The sequence below is a fragment of the Engystomops pustulosus genome, chromosome 4 (assembly GCF_040894005.1).
Source record: "Engystomops pustulosus chromosome 4, aEngPut4.maternal, whole genome shotgun sequence".
In the NCBI taxonomy this organism is placed as follows: Eukaryota; Metazoa; Chordata; class Amphibia; order Anura; family Leptodactylidae; genus Engystomops; species Engystomops pustulosus.
This window is the reverse complement of record NC_092414.1, coordinates 122,668,521-122,692,559: the sequence shown is the minus strand read 5'-3', so window position 1 is coordinate 122,692,559 and position 24,039 is coordinate 122,668,521. Positions and strand designations below refer to the sequence as shown.

General features: G+C 36.2%; 1 protein-coding gene across 1 annotated transcript in view; it reads left to right on the top strand.

The window, feature by feature from the left end:
- The window catches only part of SEMA3A (semaphorin 3A), a 159,860-nt gene extending 136,026 nt beyond the window's left edge, over window positions 1-23,834 (top strand). Inside the window, exons 13-17 of the mRNA XM_072147285.1 lie at window positions 1,379-1,420; window positions 5,596-5,753; window positions 9,486-9,553; window positions 16,518-16,660; window positions 20,629-23,834. Of these exons, the coding sequence (XP_072003386.1) occupies window positions 1,379-1,420; window positions 5,596-5,753; window positions 9,486-9,553; window positions 16,518-16,660; window positions 20,629-21,084 (867 nt within the window). The 3' untranslated portion in view covers window positions 21,085-23,834. The remainder of the gene's footprint in view (window positions 1-1,378; window positions 1,421-5,595; window positions 5,754-9,485; window positions 9,554-16,517; window positions 16,661-20,628) is intronic.
- The last annotated feature ends 205 nt before the right edge of the window (window positions 23,835-24,039 follow it).

Here is a 24,039-nt window from a genome sequence, read left to right as displayed (position 1 = left end):
AAAAGAATGTTCAAAGTCCTCAGAAAACAGGCGCAAAGCCCTTGGTAAATGTGTCCCAATATCCTCACAAGGGGTAGGAACCCTGGTCTTCAGCACCCACATCTACTACTTTACTAGTGTTAAGTAGTGTGTTAATCTGTTTGACAACATACTGCTAGTGCTTTATTGGATACATTTCTCCAGGCAGGTTCTCTGTCATAAGAGATTGTTTTAAATATCACATGTGGGGGAGGGGTGTTGTGAAGGTTTTTTTTTTTTAATACTTAACTAAAAGATTCCAATGTGCCCCTTATTCACAGCTTCATCATTTAGTGGATATGGCAGGTCTGTATTAAGACAGATTACAGGTCTGTTTCTTCGTTCCCCTCTGTTGTATACACAACTCTGAGCAATAAGTGTTAACTCCTCCTGCTCTTTCCTAGGCTATAGTCCTCAATGAGCATTACTTTCAAACAGTTTCTTGCTGAAATTATTTTTAAATTTTTTTTTTTCTACTTTCACTTTCAGCTTTATAAGGAAAGATAGACTGAGCAGATATTGATAAGATCTTTCCTAGAAAATAGAGCCCATAAAATACTTGTAATGAGCCTATACTATACAGCCTGCCATCCTGATCTCTACATTTACCTACTCAGTGGGGGCTCTGCAGCCTTTTCTTTTATAAAACCTATGCAGAATGTATATTAATAAAAGTATATTAGAAAATATTCACAACAACCACACCCCCCAAACACACACAATATTGAAATTGATCTCATAAGCTGGTCACGCTTTATAATATTGGGTCGCTAATATAGATAGATATAGGTAGCTATTATCTCTCAGTGCAAAATTACCTATACAGGCAACTTCTATTTCTTATTGTTCTATTGTTTTCCACATACCAGCTATTCCGTTCTCTGCCAAGTTATTTTTTTCCGTCGGTACAACTGTATTCTATTACAAAGAAGTGAATCGTCCTCAGCCCTTTGAAATATTATTTCTACATGAATAAGCATATATTGCGTGCGGTTTATGAGAGTCTCTCTAAGGCATCCTGCAGGTGTTTAAAGATCCAGTGTTAATGTGGGCTGCTTAGGATCTGAGTTGAAATATGTGAAAACCTCAGTGGAAGGCATACCAATCTATAACAATGCCCAAAATAGCTGCAAAAAAAAAACTTCTAAAAAAAAGAGAATAATGGCTTTTTGATTCACACTGTATATATTTTTAAAGAAAACTACTTTCTAAAGTTAGACAAGCAAATATTTACTATCAGTATTTTAAATAAATATTTAATATCAGTAAAATGTTTTATTTTGTCCTATTTATGTGATTTTTCCTAGTAAAGTCAATAACAAAACTGAGCTCATTTAATTTTTTTTTCCTTCCTCCACAGGAGCCAGCTGCAATTTCATCCATGGAGATTTCCACAAAGCAAGTATGCAGTGGCTTTTATTTCCCTATTTTCTGTTTCCATTATCCGATAGCTTTCATGTCTTTCAGATCTATTAATTGTTATAATGTATTCTTTTCCCTTAATGTGATCCTGAAGTTGTAGAATGCCATATAAAGTAAGAAACTTTGAAATGCACACATTACTCTAGTGTTATAAAGGCAACATAAACTTGTCACCTAATTCACTGTGAACTTGTTCCATGGTTTATGTTGGATCCCAGTTCTGGCATATAATTTTTATCCATCCATAGAAACACATTTAAAAACGAAATGCATTTTCTCTAATGTTAATTTAAAACACATTCATAAATTTCTGTACAATATATTGTTTCCTTATGGTTACATTTAAGTATGTGTTTTTTAGTACTAAATGGGTTTCTTCAATGTCTTGGTGAAAATGTGTTGTTAGCAATGAAAGACAAAATATAGGGAAGCCACTAAATAATACTGAGCATCGTGTTTTATTCAAAATTTCTAAGACATGTTCATATGCAGCTCCTACACTCCCCAGTATCCCCCTTTAATTGTTCTTTCCATAGTCAGGAGGACTGCAAAAAATGGATTCCTTGCCAGGATTGTAGCTGGACGTGGAACACCGAAGGAGTGTCTTCATACTTCTGTGTTTTGATCTCTCTCCAGCCCTTCCCCACTGCTGTAATATCTAAGCAGAAACCTACTTCAGCTCTTAATCAGAGCAATTGAAAAGATCCACCAACAATCTAGGAATATAAATCCATTTTTCACAGTCCTGCTGCTACTAACACACACACAAAGGTATGGGACACAGGTATGGAAACAGATCTTCAGGACTCTCAGCTGCCTAACACTGTCTGCAGCTTTGTATGGTCAATACTGCTGGTAGATGCCCTTTCAAAGGGTACAATAACCTTACTTACTTTTTGTTTAGATAATTTTGTTTCTTTGTTTGACGTGTCTCATCTTAGCCCACTCTACTTGCTATGCCACGGCATGGCGTTGTGAAATAGCCTCTCTGTTGCATTCTCACATGACTACATTAGAAACACTAGGGGGGAATTTATCATAGTTATTCTTTTCTCTTTTTTTTTACCATGCTTTGCACCTGATATGTGCCTTCTTGCACCTATTCCATAGGTTCTTTAACATAAGATAAGTTTTGCCCTTTTTATCTTAGTGGGGCAGATGTGCTTGTTTTACTTGTACCTTTTTTGGTGCAAATTGACTGAATTGCCTAAGCTTAGAGCACTAAACCTAAAGGTGCAAAATTGACACAAAATAGGCGCAAAATGCTACTTTGTGATCAGAGGTCGTGTGCCTTCTCGATTCAAAAAAATAGCAATTTGTGCCAACTTATAAATGAGATTGAACACATTGAACATAGCAGAAAAAAACCTTTCTGACAAATATTAACAAAAAAAATGGAAAATAAAGAGAAACAATGACTAAAAAACCTCACTATGTAAATGATCAAATGATGAAACAATATCAACAAGAAAAACTTGAATTCTGAACAGGAAATTGTATAATAACAATTCAACAGACTTTCCATAGAATAGGAATAAAAAGGTCTTTGTAACTTTTTTCATTAGTGAGTAATAAATGAACATAGTAATATAACCAAATGACAACTACATTCTCTCAACCCATTAACTGGAACCTATTTACCTATGTATTTTTAAACTTGGAAAGCAGATTTTAAAGTAAGACATTTAATGTCCTGCTGTCCCATGATACTTTAGTTCACGCTCAAATGCAATGTTCTGAAATTCCAGATGAATCCATGCATAATACATAGGCAAAACAATGCAAAAAAGAATTTATATTAAATGAGGATTATGTTGAGGCTGTCACATCGCTTAGGAGGTTGCACAATACAAATATTCACATATTTTTCACTATTGCTTTTGTGTGATTTTAGTTTAACATATACATTAGGTTATATTAAGCTGTGAAGTCGATATTACCTGGATAGTCCAAATATTTAAATTAGTGCCAGAATGTAGCTTGAAAACAGCTTGTGTTTTCCATATGGGATTTTTTTTGTCTGTTTGAGTTAATTGTGTTTGGCAGTGAAACATGTTTTATTTGAGAACTGGGAAGGTTTTGTTGTGCTGGCAGAACTACAGTTAAATGCATCAAAACATATATTCTGAGTATAACTCCGGAAATATCTACAGGCTTCAAGGCTTAGGCAGTTTGAGGCAAAGCGAACAGGGAATGCTTCCTCCCATGATGGGAAGTGTATTTGTCATAATGTCCAGATACTGGTTTCAGCTGCAGATTTCGATTTGCCTATAATAAAGCACAAGTTATAAAACTAGTATACTCTGGTTTTATATTTAATGTTCTGTATATTGTATATAACCATACAACCTTAGGGTACATTCACACGGCCATCTGGGTGGATGTATGTGCGGCCGCAAATTTGCGGAAGCATATACATCCCCATAGCAGCAATGGCGGCCCGGCGGCGGTACGGTGCCACACGCGTGGCAACGTTCCGCGCCACACGGGGGAAAGGTAGAGCATGCTCTATCTTCCCCCCATCTGTGTGGCCGTGCAGCCCTTTTCTCTATGGAGGGGTCACCCCTCCTCTTCTCCAGCCCACAAGCAGTATACGGCTGTGTGAATGTACCCTTAGAGTGCTGATTGAGCAAAACTGTTGATATATATATATTACATTACATTTAGGTGAGACAAAAGAAATAATGTCTTTAAGCTCACCACTTCCAAAACGTTCACTGTCCCACGAGAAAAATCGCTTTCACTGATGTCCCGCAGCCAACAGGAAAAATGTTCGTTTATTGTAGTCCAAAAATGTCCAGGGCATAAGCAACAAGTATCACAGCGGTAAGCAGTACCAAAACAGTCTACGGTCTACTATGACCTCTCATGATTAAGGTAATGAAACGCATAGGCCGTTTTGGTACTGGTAACCGCTGTGATATTTGTTGCTTATGCCATGGACATTTTTGGACTACAATAAACGAACATTGTTTTATCTATAATCCCGACTTCGTGTTAGTGCCGGACGATTGCCAAAATTTGCTATATTACATTTAGTTGGTGTAAGCTTGGTGGTGGGACAAGCACAATAGTTCTATGTCATAAAATTCACACAAATGGGCAAGGCTAAAGCTTTGGTGGTAACAAAGTTAACAGTTCTCCTGTCAGGGTCATGGTTGAAAATAAACCCTTAATGAAGATGTTCCATTATCATAATTTACAACCTATCCACAATAAGGAGATATGTCTGAAACTAACTAACTCTGTTAGGATTCCCATTGATGATAGACTGTAAGTTGATAACTTTTGGGAACCTGGTCAACCCTTATAGTTCCCACCCTGATAAGAGTAATCCATAGCTTTCCTCTTAGCTTAGGGTTGACCAGGTTTCCAACAGTGAGAGGGTTATGTAGGTGCCTGCTACCAAAACTGACAACCAGAAGAATGCTGGCTCCATCCTGTGTGAAAGCCTTCCATTTTATTTCCCTTAAGAGTTACTTGCATTTTCAGTATCTGAATCTTTTAATCTAATCTGCTGTGTGTTCGTATGAATATAAGGTATACAAATCAACATAAAAAATGGTGTTGGGTAGTAACCGCGATGAGTTCAATGTGTATAGTTGGTGAACCTTATTTTTTAGCAATGGTTGACTTTGATTTGTGTATCATGTTCACACAGGCAGTGCTGTATATTATACAAATCACAAAAACACTAGTAGTCAAGTGTATGTCTTAAATATCTGGGCTGAGTATCTTTTAAGTATAAAAGTAAAAGATAAGTTTTACCGTGTGTTATTATTGATTGATGATAAGCATTAGTCCCAAGTGGCATTTCACAACCTTAGTAATTGACCACTAGATCAAGACTCTGTCTTCTGCTTATCCTTTGCTTGGACCCCTCCTTTATTAGCCTGAACAAATATCTGCTGTAAAGGGTAGCTTACCTGTAAAGGGTAAGCTGTAGCTGTAAAGGGTACATAAAATCACCAGGGGCACCACATTTATCATATGATAACTTTTAATAAAATCACAATTGTTCTAAATCAGGATGCAATTTTTGTTTATGGATATTTGTAAGTAAATCTTAGAACGCATACATTATCAATGAAAGGCTTTTACTATGTAATCTCTTGCACTAATTTTGCACTCAACTATAAAATATCTATTTTACAGCAACAACTGTACATTGGTTCACCGATGGGAGTTTCCCAGATCCCTTTACACCGCTGTGATGTTTATGGAAAAGCATGTGCTGAATGTTGTCTTGCCAGGGACCCCTATTGTGCCTGGGATGGTTCTTCATGCTCCCGCTACTTTCCTACTGCTAAAAGGTGATAACCTCTAAGACATACTGCTTATTGTATAAGCCTGTAGAGTATTACACTCTGTGTGCCTTTAACATTCTTCTGACATGTCATAATCTCCATAACATATGGCTGCTTGGTGTTATAGGAAAGAAAGCAAAGAGGGCAGATGGTATGTGCTGCTGACTTTTATTTTATGGCATGAAATGAAATGCCTCAAACACTCATATGTCCATTTGTCCTGAAGCAGCCTCAGAAAAAAATAAATAAAAAGAGCACAATGTTAAAGACGCATTATCATGAAAGGTCATTCTGCAGATTAATTCATTAATTATCATATAATTGAATGACTCATAATCACTGCCTTTGAACAGACAGACGTTCCTCCCTCATTCATTACATATCAAAGAGCTCAGACCACAGTTGATCGCAGACAAAGTTACCACTTAGCAGCATGAACATGCTTTGTGGCTCATATTTCATAAACTCATGTGCTGACTTAATTTCCACGTATGACATTTGTTTGATATTCTTCGGTATTTCCATAAATAGATTGCCATAATTACTCAGCTCTATTCTTTGAAATGTTTGACTTGAAAATAGCATAGGGGAATTTTCCTGAGAAGCCACTTGTGCCCTTTGGTTTATTTAGATATATTAGATGGTTAGAGTGGGCAGCCAAGTTTAATAAAACAAATGAATTCTCTGCTTAGGAAAACAATCACATTTGCAATGGGATCTGAAATTTAAATGTTATTGCTTTCTATTGGAAACGTCCTTGAACAAATTGAATCACCTCTGCGCAATTGTGCAATCTGTCCTTAGCGTGCACCAAGTAAGACTGTAAGTAATCTATTCAATAAACAACCTTCCAAGGCATAGGAGACGCAGCACACTTCCTTTTCAGTCTTTGTATGAAATGACTTTGATCCCCGGCAGAAAATAACTGATTATCCTTCTATAACAGCTGACATGACTGATGCAACCAAGTGTCTCTACACCAAGAATACTTGACTTTTGTATACAGGAAGCTGAGTGAGATGATTAGAAGCGGATTTACAGCTCTGTTCTCAGACTAATCCCCTTTGCTGTGTCCTGACTTTGCAAATCCTTTAGCCATTTTATACAATGACATTTTTACCTTTTATGCCAAGCTTTGTGTGCTCAGCTCTTGTTTATGAATGGACTTCTGAAAATGTTACATATTTTACAAAAAAATAAAAAAATGTAAAATATTTTGTCAATATATAATAAGCTACACACATATATATTATTCAATATACAAACTGTTACATACAGTGTTAAGTAGCTACATTAAGCATGTAATCTATAAGTTTGTAGTCACAGGCCGTAAATATGTTGCAGAGATTTCTTTCACTGACCCATTCATTTCAATGAAGCTTGCAAAAATTCATGTAATTGCCACAAAGACAATCCAATTCACATTATTGTTACATATCTTGATACTGATAAATTCTGCATCAAATCTGCTGGTTGTGAATATTGCCTCACAGTATATACAGGAAGAAATATTATACTTATAAAAGAGTAAACATTTATACAGTATACTTTTGCATACAATGATATTGCAGCAATATAATTATGCGTATGTTATATTATTTCTGCATAAATATTAATTTCATGTATACAAAGGGTCACACATTGCAGCATACTATTAAATATTGAAGAATAAAGTATATGACGTATATTACCTACTTTAAATAATAATAATAATAATAATAATAATAATAATAATAATAATAATAGTGTCAAACTGCATACATAGGTAAAAGAGTTTTAAGATAAGACCCTGGCCATAATATAGTTGGGAAATGAAACAAATAATAGTAATAGTTGGATTTTATCTTTTCCTCTGTTGCCTCCCTTCTTCTTTTCATGCTGATGGCTGTTGATTTGGATTTAATGTCATACACTGCAATAGCATCGGTCTAACAAAGTATATATAGTTTATATAAGTATATATATTCAATTTTGTGATGTTCTTATTTGGCTTTAGTGTAATGAACCAAAGAAAAAGAGAAAAAAAAATAAAACAAATAACTATTCGAATTATTATTAATAATAGCAATAATATAATTTAATACAAATATTGTAAACAATATGATAAACATGAATTATTATTATTTATTGATATTATAATGATATACTTATAGATTGGAAATACTGTCTTCACAATGATAATTGCTTAAAATTAATAAAGAAGTTGAGAACTCACTTTCCATTGTCTTGGAGTCGTTAAACAGATAATGAGACCACTCTAAATTCTTTAGGCTTGCTAAGGATATAAAAAAAATTAAATGCCCTTCGAACAATTCTTTGCTGCCTTTTATTGAACAAAACGTCAGCGCTTTTCATGCTGAGATTTAGCTGAGATCAATATTTCCAATTGTCCTGGAAGGAGCTGCGCACACCTTCTCAATACACATATTCTAAACAACATGTATTGATCTTCCTGTGACATGCTATTAGATGTGTAAAGAACTTGATCAGAAACTGTTACATGGCAGAAGATAACAATAGATCTTCAGGCTGTCTATTTCAGATCCAATGTGGAACAACTTAAACGCAGTTGTCAAGTCATATGCTTTTCTGAAAGAACATTGCCTTTGAAATTTGACAATTGGACTTGAATTCCGTTATTTGACTACATAATTTGGATTATTACCTTAAAATGGGAGCAATGTGGAAAAACAAAGTGGCAAAGTTTCTATAGCTTTTTACAAGTTTTGAGGATGAATATGCATACCAATGTTTTCAACTTTTATATACCATACCAGTAAAATAGAGTGACTTTACATAAATTTAACCAAAGCTGGACATATATGATAATATATTACTAAATAATAACAAATAAAATGCCTAATTAAAATGCACACAGAAGAGAGAAGTAAACCAAAGGCTTAATCCCTCTATTCTCTGCAAATTGCAATATCCTCATACATATAAGATGGTTGGCTTGTTATTTCTATTGAAATCAACATATTTTGCCAGCATTAATTTCATGTACCTTAAAAAGTAACTGTAATTTCAGATAATTTTTAAAATTGCATTGGAGGGAGTGTGCTGTGAACATCTTTTTAATGTACTTCATTAAGCAATTCTGCTCAGTTGGTAACAGGCTGCAAAGTGCCCTTTTATAATAATATTACTAAGGATAATCCATTTGCCAGGCTGAAGATGCGACTCTACAGCCAGCTCTGAACAGTGAGTGTGAACCCTTTCTGTTCTCTCCGTGGCTACAGTATGGTATGTGCACTATTTTTATACATAAAGCTGAAATTAAATGGGTCCTCACTGCCCATAGCTGTGGAAACAATTACAGGGACATTAGGTTTAGGAGAGAGAATTGCAATCTGTTTCTTAATAAAGTATATTAGAAAAATGTTCACAACTTTCCCTAGATGTAAGCAACTGTATACTATATACTTGCATATACATACAGCACAACAATGAAATAAGTGTTGTAAGCCTATTGTTTTAAATGTAATGGTTTTATCTTATTGTAATATGTTCAATAAAATTGTATAATTAAAATGAGTCAAGCATAATAAAGCTTAATAAAAACATGTCAAATTATGTATTTTCTCCATTTTCCATTCTTAAATATTCTTGTATTTGTGGTCATAGAAAGAAATATTATGCATCAAATTTGTCAGATAAATGTCAAAAGAAAACATTTTCTAAATGCCCATCTTATGGGAGAATGAAATAATTAGTTTCATTTTTGCATTTTTTTAGACGCACAAGAAGACAAGATATCCGAAATGGGGATCCTCTAACGCATTGTTCAGATCTCCAACATCATGGTGAGTAAAGTTATTACTATTGGTAATCTAGACTTATTACATTGGATTTTATCTTGTATCAGTTCTGTTCTATAAGAAGCATAGCTCTTTGCTCATATGGAAATAACTACACAACTCAACAATCAATTTTATATATATCAGTATAAACAGTAGTATTATATTCATAGAGGAAACCCACAATTCTGACAGTTTTTTCTCCATATGAGAGAATTAGTTGCAATCCACAATGCTTTATTTAAGGACCGAAACATTTTGTTAAAGAAATGTTCACAGATGAAAGGCAGCTCTATTCATTAGTGGCAGGAACATGGATTTCTGCTAATTCTACTCACATGTACAGTACGTCCGGCTTTACTGTATCCTGAATGTATCTTCCAAGTCATTATTTTTTCTCAAGTATATTTTTTTTATAGTTTACGGCTTACTACAATACTGCGGAGTTACTAGCGTTATAAAATAAGGCATCTGTTCAGATGGGTTTATAACGGTAAAGGGAAAACAAAGGGATACAAACAACATATGGTCTGATCTAACATAACATAAAAGCGCTTTGCTATTTTATAATACTTTAGATAAATTTGTTTATGTACTTCATGAGTTTTGTATAATTCATGTTTATTTCACTTTCTACAACTTATCTCTCTTATGTGGTAAAGTTCCCACTTTTTTATTATTATTATTTAATAATTATTATTATTATTATTATTATTATTATTATTATTATTATTATTATTATTATTATGTCTTTCTCCTTCAGTGCCTCTCAGTATTTAGTAACTGTACTATTCTCATTGGTCACTGTATATGGTACATGTGTAGTGTCTCTCACAGATTATTAACCTTTAATAATAACACCATTTGTTTAACTGCACCAAGCCAAGTTTATTATTGTATTTTTGGGAATTTTGACCATGATTCATTTTTCCCTTGCTTTAATGGCCAAGGCGATGTCATTGAGTAATGAAATATTTCATCTCTATATCCCCTTAGCTACATACATTTTTGTAACTACTTTTTATAAACACTGGAAAATGACTTTTGTGTTAAATGAAATCTGGAAAATATATGATACAGTTCTGTATATCATATGTTGGCAAATATCTAATGGAAATACCTTACATTGTGTATTTGTAGATTTGTCAGGGCAAGAAACGTTTTATGAAAAATTGACAAAGGATTGTGTCTTTAATGCTGAAGGGAATTTTAGAACCTAAACCTGAATAATCTGCAGAGCATTGGCGCCATGAACAGCTGTACTGTTGTTTTCTTAACTCCTACATGACCAGGGTTTTCCAGGTTTTTGCATTTCCTTTTTGATTTTTCCATTAACTTAGCTTAGCTTTGGCAGACTGTAATAGATAGTACTGATTGACAGTTATGGGAGCTCACAGGCTCCCTGCTGCCATAGCACCTGATCGGTTCCCTCCATTGACGTCAAGGGGGTGCCAATCAGAGGCCGAACATTGCGGTCTCCATGTGCTTACCCTGATTTGGTAGCTGCCCTGCAGTTAAATGTAGATGTCTGCTATAAAATGCAGTCATTAATACATTATATTTTGAAACCTGGATAAATTGGATTTCATCATAGAGCATTTATCAATGTTATAAGTTGCAACATTTGACTTTCTCACTTCTATCTTCTCAGTATTGTGTATGATGAATCATATTATGAGACATATTTTAAAAATATCTAATAGGCCAATTTTCAACTGATAAAACACTTTGATATTTCCAGTTAGCTGGTTAGTAGCAATGCGTTAATCTACCAGTTTTGTGTGGCATTGTAAGCAATGATTAGCAATATTCTTGTTTCACACACAAATGCACAAACACGCAGTATGCACTTGTCTTCACATAGGCATTAATCCTAATGTTACATGTTACAGGCAGCTGTTGATGTCCAGTCCTAATAAAATGAGACACTAGTGAATGGCTCCACCTTGTGGATCTAGTAGATACATTTGTCTTCCTTATATGAATAATTTAGAATTGTTTCTGTTTTTATGTGCATGGTTATCTACATGGTAATTCAACATATCCGGGAATATTATGTAAATCTACATAATTACATACACATTTTCTGTTCCTATCATCCATCATTTTCCATTTTTTCTTTTGCACAGCAGTTAGAGGGTGAAAACATCTCTGTCCCAATCCACTGACCCATTATTAGATCTATTTGGAAGATTTGCTTCTAACTAAACTGCATGTAATGGGATTTTACTTTATTAAATAGCACTTACTAATGTTACTTCTAAGAATCCATATGACTTATTGCAGCTTTTCACATTCGTGCTTACTTGAGTAAATGTTGATTTAGAACTTCCCACACAAAGGATTATGTATGTGTAAAAAATAGTTTCTTATATTAATGGTGTGTAGAGCTATACTTTGTTCTGGAGGTTACAGTATTCCCTTAAGCACATGCTATACCTTTAGCACCATTTCTTCAGTACTGATTGTAATAATAACATTATATTCATAAACAATGAAACACATCAGTGTAGGGAAGATATATTACCCAATAATAAGGGCTCTACATCTGCCGGCCATGCATGTAGATCTTCATGTGACTGGCTCTATATGTGATTTCTGCTGAGCAGCTTCGCAGTTCATATATTCCATCTCTACACTTTTCCCAAAGTACATGAACATCTGAAACCATCAGAAACCATATGATATATGCTTGATTTTTATTTTTGTGTATGATATTCAGATGGCTGAAACTACCATAAAAATGATGAAAGCTAGTAAAAACAAACAAGAGGTCATTCCACTCCAGTTTGTTTGCTTTTACTGAGGCTGCTATTTAAACAGTTGTCTTGGATAAGACTTCTAGTCATACACAATCCTTGATCAAAGTTTTAGGATCTATGATGTACATATGGAAAACACTCTTAATTCATAGAGCATGGTCAGTTAATGCTATATGAAAGATTTCACTACTGATACAATGTATACTTACATAATTAGCTTGGTTGGATAAAATATGTTCATTAAGGTCAACCAAGGGATAGAGGAGGAAATGGATAATGGAAGGGATATGTTTGAAGCTTAGAAAAATGTTTCCCCTTGTTTATAAATCAAGAACTAATGTACCCTGAAAAGGAAATTTTCCCATATTGATCCCGAGTAGTGGTGAGCAGACCCATCAGTATTCAGGTCCTCTGGGTTTGGACGAATCCAGACCCAAATTAGACCTGAGTCAGGGCGTTAACCAAGTAAATGGGTTCGATAACTCACCATTAACACCAGCAATATGTAATAACGGTGGTGAACACAGCACAATTTTGCACAATTCAGCAAAATTTTGGCAGCAATCTTGTCGCTTTCTGTGATGCCACAGGTAATAACGATCCTCAGAGACATGGCATATTAGCTGTGAATATCATTCCACATGATGTTGTGGGGAGCCACAACATTGCTGTCAAAATGGCGGCATGTAACATGGCATATGTGGCATATAAAGGATAATACCTGCAGGTGTTACCGGCGGGGAAGGGGGATGGGGTTTGAACTGAACAGTTAGAAGTCTGGGGTCGTGTTCTGTGAACCTGTACCCACAATGTTCGGTACAAACTCGATCATTGGGTTACAGATTCGCCGATCAATAACCCAGAGTGCTGATTGAAATAGATCAATATTCAAGAATTCAGTTCATGTACATTCTGTAAGAGATAATGTTATTGTGTTCTAAGGAGGCATCTAAGCCATTGTAGAAGACACAGCCTCTATTACTGTGAACAGGACTTTTCCCAGGTTTCACTTTGGTAAATCTGGTCAAGTCTGGAAATTTATATTTTGTCCCCTTGCTTTTAAAAACAAACATGTTAGGAGCTAGTATTTCAGAACAACATGTGCCAAAAAAGAGATAAGATTAGCAATGAAGACATGACTGGTTGGTTAAGGAACAGTTAGTTTTGTGGTGTTTTCCTAGCTTTAAAGTTGTTTCTGGGATCTGTATGGTAATAAGATTGAATCACTCAGACAAGCCCGTTGGTCTTTTCCCCATTTACCAAGTATAGTGCTGTACGTTGTACAGGGCCAGTGTTTGGTATTGCATTTTGGTCCCATGCACTTGATGAAGATTGAGCAGCAAGCTGACCATGAGACATACCAAGAGCACCACAATGGCTTCAGGCACCTCAGCAGCTGGGGTGGCAGACGACCAGTGATCTTATCAAGGATAGATGATCAATTAAAAAAAAAACTGAATACAACTCTAACTTATCTTAGGATAGGATGCAAAAAAACAGCATTTAAAAAGTGCTGTAAATCTTGGCATACTAGAAACTAATGATCTCTATTAAAGCAAACACAGGGGAAATGACCATTCTTCTAAAAAGTATAAAGTTTTCTACTTGTGTGGTTTAGAAAGCAGAGTCTCTTCACGTGGGTTCTTCAAGTAGCAGTTCCTAATTACTATTTGCTGGGTACCTTGGAAATGTGACCTTGTCAAACTGTGTTCTGGTGGTCTCAATCTTTACTAGGCATTGTAAACATTTTCTGTGTTTTTATCATGTAAGGTGTGATGTTCATGCTTTATGTCACTCAACTGCCTTAAGTGTTAATTTTTTTTTGTTCAACCATGTGGCTTATTTAGGAAATTTTGGAGTATAAACACCATTTTCAGAAAAGTAAGCCAAGGGGATAATAGTCTATAATTGCAAAGTGATTTTTTATTGCATGATTAATACTCAGGAAACTCTGTTCTTGTGAGAGGAAATAATTAGGAGAAGAATCTAAACGGCAGGGTTTGTTCTCCCAGATCGTGAAATGTAAATATATTATGGAAATAATTGTTTGGAGATTGCTTCCTCAATAACATTGCCACTGATTGTAAATCTTCCATATAAAAGTGTGGAAAACAATATCGCCAACTGCAATATATAACAGAAAACATATTTTTTTCACTATACAGGCGCAAACTGAATTTAAATGGAAAGCCACAAGGCTACATTACGTAAATTGTAAAGTATACCTCCCAATTTCCTTGTAAAGAAGGAAGCTGACTGCATTAGGAAGGATCATTTGCAATAGCTTTTCTGCTTTATGTGTCCTAAAACTTGTGTTATATAACATTTTACAAGTTGTAAGTGAGGAAAAAGTGGAATATATATATTTTTTACCAAGATTATTGGATGTTTGTAAACTGTTTTCTTTAGCATGTTATATTTGTTACCTTCCAAATTTGGATTATTTTTGGGTGGTCCAAACGAAATAAAGAGCTTCTAGGGAAACTCCTTTGAGACAGAAGAATGGTGGTTTACATGTACCGTTGTATTCCCTTTAAGGAATGACACTACAGACTTCACAAATGTTTTTTGTTTTGTGTCCTTTCTGTGAGTCAATTTTTCACTATAATTTTTCTTGTGCAGTATAATGCTGGATAGAGGTAATGTCCTTGTACTGTCCTAGTATGTAGGTGCATATATATATATATATATATATATATATATATATACACTCACCGGCCACTTTATTAGGTACACCATGCTAGTAACGGGTTGGACCCCCTTTTGCCTTCAGAATTCTGCCTCAATTCTTCGTGGCATAGATTCAACAAGGTGCTGGAAGCATTCCTCAGAGATTTTGGTCCATATTGACATGATGGCATCACACAGTTGCCGCAGATTTGTCGGCTGCACATCCATGATGCGAATCTCCCGTTCCACCACATCCCAAAGATGCTCTATTGGATTGAGATCTGGTGACTGTGGAGGCCATTTGAGTACAGTGAACTCATTGTCATGTTCAAGAAACCAGTCTGAGATGATTCCAGCTTTATGACATGGCGCATTATCCTGCTGAAAGTAGCCATCAGATGTTGGGTACATTGTGGTCATAAAGGGATGGACAAGGTCAGCAACAATACTCAGGTAGGCTGTGGCGTTGCAACGATGCTCAATTGGTACCAAGGGGCCCAAAGAGTGCCAAGAAAATATTCCCCACACCATAACACCACCACCACCAGCCTGAACCGTTGATACAAGGCAGGATGGATCCATGCTTTCATGTTGTTGACGCCAAAATCTGACCCTACCATCCGAATGTCGCAGCAGAATTCGAGATTCACCAGACCAGGCAACGTTTTTCCAATCTTCTACTGTCCAATTTCGATGAGCCTTTGCAATTGTAGCCTCAGTTTCCTGTTCTTATCTGAAAGGAGTTGCACCCGATGTGGTCTTCTGCTGCTGTAGCCCATCTGCCTCAAAGTTCGACGTACTGTGCGTTCAGAAATGCTCTTCTGCCTACCTTGGTTGTAACGGGTGGTGATTTGAGTCACTGTTGCCTTTCTATCAGCTCGAACCAGTCTGCCCATTCTCCTCTGACCTCTGGCATCAACAAGGCATTTCCGACCCACAGAACTGCGGCTCACTGGATGTTTTTCTTTTTCAGACCATTCTCTGTAAACCCTAGAGATGGTTGTGAGTGAAAATCCCAGTAGATCAGCAGTTTCTGAAATACTCAGACCAGCCCTTCTGGCACCAACAACCATGCCACGTTCAAAGGCACTCAAATCACCTTTCTTCCCCATACTGATGGTCGGTTTGAACTGAAGGAGATTGTCTTGACCATGTATACATGCCTAAAGGCACTGAGTTGCCGCCATGTGATTGGCTGATTAGAAATTAAGTGTTAACGAGCAGTTGGACAGGTGTACCTAATAAAGTGTCCGGTTAGTGTATATATATATATATATATATATATATATATATATATATATAGATTGGCAAATACTGAGCAAATACTGAGGGCAAGCAGATCTGTTAAAATGAATGTTTTGATAGCTCAGCTAACTTGTATGGGAAATAGGGTCATGACTGTAGAAAGAATTGTGCTAGATTGTGAGCATATAATACAAAATAGCTATTCTCTTTTAAGAAAGAAGGGCCTTGTAATTAATGTTTCTTGAGCAACTATAATTTAGATTTAATTGTTGTTGCGTTCTACCTGTTTTCAGATGATCCACATAGACAGAGTTTGGAGGAGAAGATCATTTATGGTGTGGAGAATAGCAGTACATTCCTTGAATGCAGTGCAAAATCACAGCGAGCCACAGTATTCTGGCAGTTCCAGAAACAGAATGAGGACAAGAAAGAAGAGGTGACTTAACATTTCTAGTTTCTCCACTTTCATTAACATTTATGAATACTTCACTTATTGGGGCACATTTACTTACCCAGTCCAGAGGAGATTCCGAAAGTGCATTGTTCGATGACAATGCACTGTGCCACGATTCAAGAAGATTGTGTGCCCGATATCCTGCATGTGTCGCTCTCCCACTCAGGTCCACCAGAGTTCACCATCTTCCTCCCGGTGCATGTAAGTGCATGGCTTGCGACACAATTTTTATGTTGCATGAAAGCCGGCAGCGATGTGCCAAAATCTGATCGTGTGCGACACAAATCCCTTCTAAATTCTTGGCCCAGCGGCGCGATCCCCAAAAACGTCGTAAAACCAGATGGAAATGCAGCCCCAGGACCCTTAGTAAATAAGCCCAATTATGTAATGAATCTGATAATGGCTGGAAATGCCACTTTTAGTGGGTTAAGTCGGTCTTCAGAAGAGTGATTTCCCTCGTTAAGAGAGACTTGAGAAGACACATTCATTGTGGATTTACATATGCCTGAGATTTCCTCAGAAGTATTTCTTCATGGAGTACAGTATTCATTCAGAGCACCTTAACTGTAGTATCTGTAAAGTGTGCATAAAAAGTTACAGGGCTGGTAAAAGACGGAATGTGCTTTATTGGGTAATTAGAGCAAGTTGGAAAAGTGATTGTCCTTGACTGTAAATGTCTTCATTTCCACTGTTTGGCTCAGACAAATGGGGGTTTTATAGAAATTCTTTACGCTTTTAAGTATTTCTTTGGTGCATGTGAGCATAAAATTATTTATAATCCCAATCAAATTATTACTGCCAGTGATCCCACCGGACTGACAAACATGCAATGAAATGTATATCACAGCTTATGTATCTGCTTACAGCGAGACAAGTAGGCCATCGCAAGGAAATTAAAACCCCTTGGTGTATAAGTATTTAGCTTTCACCTTTAGAAATCTACCTCAATCTTTTAACTTTATTAACTATTCACACTGCTAAGTAGCTCCCTCAATGTGAATATGTGGATATGTTTATTAGGGGCTTTAATAAGATGGAATCACTCTGGGGATCTGGTTTTTACAAGCCCCCAGAAACACCTGTAATCGGCTCTCTGTTCCCTTGGTGTTTCCTCCTCTCCCCCTGTCCGAAAAGGGTCATGTGGCACCCCAGCAAATACTTGTGCTTCATTTAAATAAAGTTAATTAAAGTTCAGGTTCAGGTTAAATACTGCTGGCAGAGAGGGGCCAAACACTGAACACAGACTTCTTGCTGAAGTCCAGGTTTGGGGACCTGAATATACTACCCCACATTAAAGCTCCTGCAAAAAATTTTCTGACTTTGCATGTTCTTCTCAGTGCAAAACGCTTGCATTTGTATTAAAGAAGAGTCCACAACGCAAATGTGTTCCATGTAACTCTTTTGTGTTGTTGCTGCACTATACCTGACGTGACTCAAAGAGGCGTTTTGGTGCACAATTGGATAGTGCGACACATTTATCATGCAGTTTCTGACACAATTGTGTTGCACACCCTTTGTTAAAGGTCCACCAAAAAAAAGTTGGTGCACTCTTGGAGCAGTGCAGCGGGTTTCAGATTCATGAAGACCATGAGACACAATACATGAATAAGGCGCACCCTGCACACTATACATGCAAACTGCACATAGTACAATTAGCAATACTTTTGATAAATGTCGGCCACAATGTTTGGCACATACCAAAACATTGTGCTTCTAGTCTGCTCATCTCTAGTCTCTACCCTTTCGAATGAAAATTCTAACTCTATACTTTTAACCTTTTACTTCTCCACTTTTGCATTTGACCCAGTGCATTATCCCCAACCTTAAGACTGTACTTATCACGGCTCTTACCCACCTTTTCAACCTTCTGTAAATCACTGGAATCATTACCTCACTCCTTTTACAAGCAACTATCACACAAGTCTAAAGAAATAATGTATTGTCCCAGCTGCGACAAAATCTATCATTGGTGGGCCTTTCCTATTTTTTACTTACACCTCTCCAACTATAATTTTAGTATCTACCAAAACACAACATCACTCTGTCCTAGGACCTCTCCATCTATATGTGTCTTATGCTCTTTTAGTCCCATGGCTCTCTATACCAAACCTATCCTAATGACACTTCAATTTATATCTCTGACCCATATATCAACTCTGCTCAGTTCCAGAGTGTTTATCATCCATATCAACTCAAAATTAACAAATTAACTTTTGTGAATCAAACACTTTACGACCTGTCTACCAGAAGTAACCTTTAACTCTACATCATTCTTTAAAGGGGTATTCTCGTCTGGGCATTCACATTCAGTTTCATTAATCTGCCATATATAAACATTTCTTCAAATAGATGTTATTAAAAAAAAATGTTCATGTGTGAAGAAAATTTCTCATAAATGTAATGATATAGTCCCTTAGAAACAAGACTGTGTCCTTGGTTATGGCCACCTCTGCAGGAGGGATTGCACAAGGAAACAAAAAGTTTCTGAATATTAAATGTCCGTGTAGTTACTCCAGGTTCCAGAGCCATCCTGTAATAATGAACGCTGAATCCATGTGGTCAGGCAGGGCTCACTAGCGCATATCTGGCCACTGCGGCCAAAATGTGTGGTGGTCATATCCGAGGAAGCTATCCTGTTTCTAAGGGTCAACATGGCAACATTTATGAGAAATTATCTTCACACAGGAACATTTTTTTTAATAACATCCAATTGAAGAAATGTTTACATATGGTAAATGAATTTAATTAAATGTGAATGCCCAGATGGGAATACCCCTTTAAGCCCCAAATCCAGGTCCTTACTACATTCTGCCTTTTCCACTTCAATAACATCTCCCCCATCCATTTTTCCTTATCCCAAAGTCAACAAAATTGATAGTCCATACATTCATCATTTTACATTACTGCAACATTCTCCTCTTCGGTCTCCCAGCTACATTAATTCTCTTACACCCCTCGAATCCATCCTTAAGTGGTTGTCCTTAAGTGTTTAAAAATATGGCTGCTTTCTTACAGAAACAACTCCTACACGACCAAACCATGTTCAGTTGTGGCACTGTCTCTCTCCTCCATTCTCATCTGCCTCTTCTAGTGCAGTGATGACGAACCTTTTAGGTACCGAGTGCCGAAACTACAAGCAAAAGCCATATATTTTTAACAAAGGCCAATTTAAAGTAACAGGTTTCCAACGTATTGGCGCCCTGAGGACACCAATACAGGAGAAAGAAGGAAAAATTTGTATTATTATTGTAGTTACCCTCTGAAGTCCCCTTAACAGGATGAATCACAGGTCCGGAGAAGGGGCTACAATTGATTCAGGTCTTGAGTCCTGAATGATGACCCTTGTGCTGGGGGATGGCCTGGGTGCCCAAAGAGAGGGCTCTGAGTGCCACCTCTGGCACCCGTGCCATAGGTACGCCACCACTGTTCTAGTGTATTTACTCTTTAAAATGTCATATTCATCTAAAATACATCAGTCAAGCTGTGAAAATAGGAACACCCATAAATAATATAAAAATATGAATCCACCCAAAATACCCACCCAATGAATAGAAAGCATTGCCGTTATCCCTATATGGTTCCTTCCCATGATTGAAATGTTGAAAAAATTTCATATGCAACTCACCTGATGTGAGTCCAAGTAAATAATGGGGTCCTGCTCATTCTCATTCAGGAGGAGAGCTAGGTTAGCAGTGTCAGTGAGGAGGTGGGGTAAACAGACTGTACACTGCAGTTCCCCACCTACATGACAGGAACAAAGGACATTCATGAAAGTCTGTAAAAGTACTGTACGTGGTTTGTGGGAGGGTGCTCTGGTGACATGTTCTCTTTAACTGGCCTACGTGCATCAAGCAAGGTGTCCCCAACTGCATGATTTTAAATAAAAAGAACATTTGTGATATTTCTATAATCAGTAAATTATGTCATTTTTAATTCCCCCTTGTTTATAGATCAGAGTGGATGATCGAACAATAAAAACAGATCATGGCCTTCTGCTTCGCACCTTGAAGAAGAAAGATACAGGAATCTATTATTGTATTGCAGTGGAGCATGGATTTATGCAAACACTCCTAAAAGTTACTCTAGAAATTATTGATACGGAGCATCTAGATGAACTTCTGCACAAAGATGATGACGGTGAAAACCACAAGAACAAAGAACCATCGAACAGCATGTCGCCAACACAGAAGATCTGGTACAGAGACTTCATGCAGCTGATTAACCACCCAAATCTGAACAGCATGGATGAATTTTGTGAGCAAGTATGGAAAAGAGACCGCAAACAACGTCGGCAAAAAAATGCCAATTCCCAAGTAAGCCCCAACAAATGGAAGCACCTACAAGAAAATAAGAAGGGGAGAAACAGGAGGACCCATGAATTTGAAAGGGCACCGAGGAGTGTCTAATCCACATTACCTCTTCAAACCTCATCCGAGTAGGATTTGTATAGACATTAAACTGGAAAAATGCAATATTCATGAATCTTTTCATGGCATTATTTGGATGTTTACAGAGTGGAAAGGTCACTAAACTTTCTGCTAAGTCTAAATAAAATACATTAGGAACTTTCCAAATAGACTTAGACTACATAGACAAAATGTAAGATTTTAAAGGCAAAGTGTCTCAGCTTGGTTTTCCCATTTCCAAAGCAAACCTTCTACGATTTCTTTTCCATTATTGTCCTTATCCAAGAAGAAACAGTTAGTCTACCATCTTGCCATTGAAATGAGAAAAGCCTAGCATCAGTCATCAACACCGTTCAGGAACTAAAATATGACATATGCTATCTTTGTTAACAAAAAGTTCAGATTGTTCATTTAACTTGCTTTTTTGTCTAACTACCATGTGCATTTTATGGGAAGATAGGATGATGCGTGGGAATCTACAAAACCCAAAGCTTAAACTGCTACCAAAACTTGGATGCTGCCAAGCAAACAAGTTGTGCTTATTGATCTACTTACTACTGATATCTTCAACCAGCTTTGACCTTAAGTTGTAATATACTAAACCTTAATTTAAACCAACCATAACAATTATGCAGTAAATGGAATTTGTTATTCTTTTTGGTTTCTTACTAGTTGTAGCACATGCTTTTTGTCCTCGAAGAAAAGAAAATATCTTTATTTTTATTTTTGTCATTTTTTAAATTAGTAATCCAGTGAATACATAACAATGGGATGATGTATCATGTCATGGGATTAAGAGAGTAAGATAAACTAGGCTGAAAAGAAACTCTTGATACAAAAGTAAAAGGAACAGATATTCTGATGAAAGGATGTTTTGGATCTAAGTGATGTTTTACCTACAGGAAAGGTTGGAATTGTGCAGGAAAGAGTTGTTCTAACGTTTTCAGAGTTGGCTTTTATGGAGACAGAGCAGCATGAATGATTGCTAATACACATAAGTTATGCCTCTGACTTATGTAATAACTGTGTCGGGCTACATATTAACATGAAAGTTGTGCACAGTCTACATATGTCAGGTAGTTAATGGTCAGTTATGCCACCAAAGTCATAAAACCATAAATTTGTGTATCTGTAAGAAATTATGTTTATATAAATGACCTAGTTTGGTATGTTAACTACATTATTCATACAAGAAAATGCTATCATGGCTTTCTGGACATCTGCTTGTAAAAAGCAAAAAATAAGCAGTAGAATAAATATGGTGAACTATATAATTAGAGAAATTAAGATATTGATGATAGACTTGAATATTTTAGACATATGCATAAACATAGTGAATCTCAGATGCAGCAGGTAAATTCCAGATAACTATATGAAATGGCAAATACTTAGACCACACTGAACAACAGTGTAAATCCAGCAGTCATGAGAAGACATCAGATATTCTGCAACTGTTACTATACCTTGTTTTGTAGTTTTTATTGTCTGCCTTAACAAATCAATTCATTCCCAGTCATCGCCTAGTCCTTTGTTACATTTCAGTGCAGCAACTGTCATTGTTACATTTTTGCCTAAAAGATGATTCACCAAACATAAGAGTTTGCGTTTTGCACATTTTAAGCAGCCAATTTTTGGGGACAATTTGCATCGGAGCATAGCGCCATGTAAAGGGTCCTTTAGGTCAGTAAGCATTTTTAGCATTGTACTGATTTTATATTATAGTGACGATGATGTCATGAAATCAAGGTGATCCTTAGAACATTTAACAAAGGCCACTACCAACAAGATTATACTGTTTACACTGCAACATATAGTATACGTTTGTAGCACCATGAACACATTCTCATTAGAAACACTTCCATTTTCTTTGTTCCACTTTTCTTATACCACAGTTTTAACATTTTCACTTTTGTAAAAAAAAAAAATGGTAATTTATTTATTACATTAACACTTACAAAGCCTGAGCAGTAGTATCAAGTAAATGTACCACATTCACTAATGGCAAATATTACATTACACTTTATTAGTTTTGGTCTTACTTTATAATGTACTCTTTCTGCTATAGAAATGGAATTTTTTAATAAGGGATAAGCATACACTTATACTGACATTTTCAATTTATTGTGACTGCTTTTATGGTGTTTTATGGCACAGTATTCATTATTTACTATTACTATACATGCCACACATTGTGATGTTGTAAACTGCTAGGCTAAAGTGTTAGGAACCACCACTAACATCCCAACAGAGAAGGTCGCAATTTAAAGATTAACTAACATATAGAAAACTTATTATAACCAATATACTTTCTGTATGGATAAATTTGTCTTTTTTGTTCATGGTATATTAATATTTGAGATGCCTCTCCATATATTCTCAACATTCTACTGAAACTGACGCCCTGATGTTAACTGATAGGGATAAGATTGATTGGATTTCAGCCATATAATTACATAGTTAACTTCTCCTGCCATAGAAATAACATGCCCATTTCTCCTGCCATAGAAATAACATGCCCATTTCTCCTGCCATAGAAATAACATGCCCATTTTTCTTGCCATAGAAATAACATGCCCATTTTTCTTGCCATAGAAATGACATGCCCATTTTTCTTGCCAATGACATAAAATGCCTATTTCTCCTGCCATTGAAATAACATGCCTATTTGACCAGCATGATCTGATATCTCTATGATGCTGTCAAGCAACTGATCCACTAACAAGAATGCCATGTTTCTGCCAGGGTTAGTGGTATATAACAGTGTTCCTTTTATTCAATCCATATAAAATTTTTAAAAGATAGACAGTTGATAATATCATGATAAAAATAACCATATCACAATTCATCAAGCGACATACATAAGGTCCCAAAAGTCGGACAATTAGTGCACAACACACAGTGCAGATAATAAATAGGAAAGTCTTACTAGTCTTATCAGAGCAGGAGACACACAAA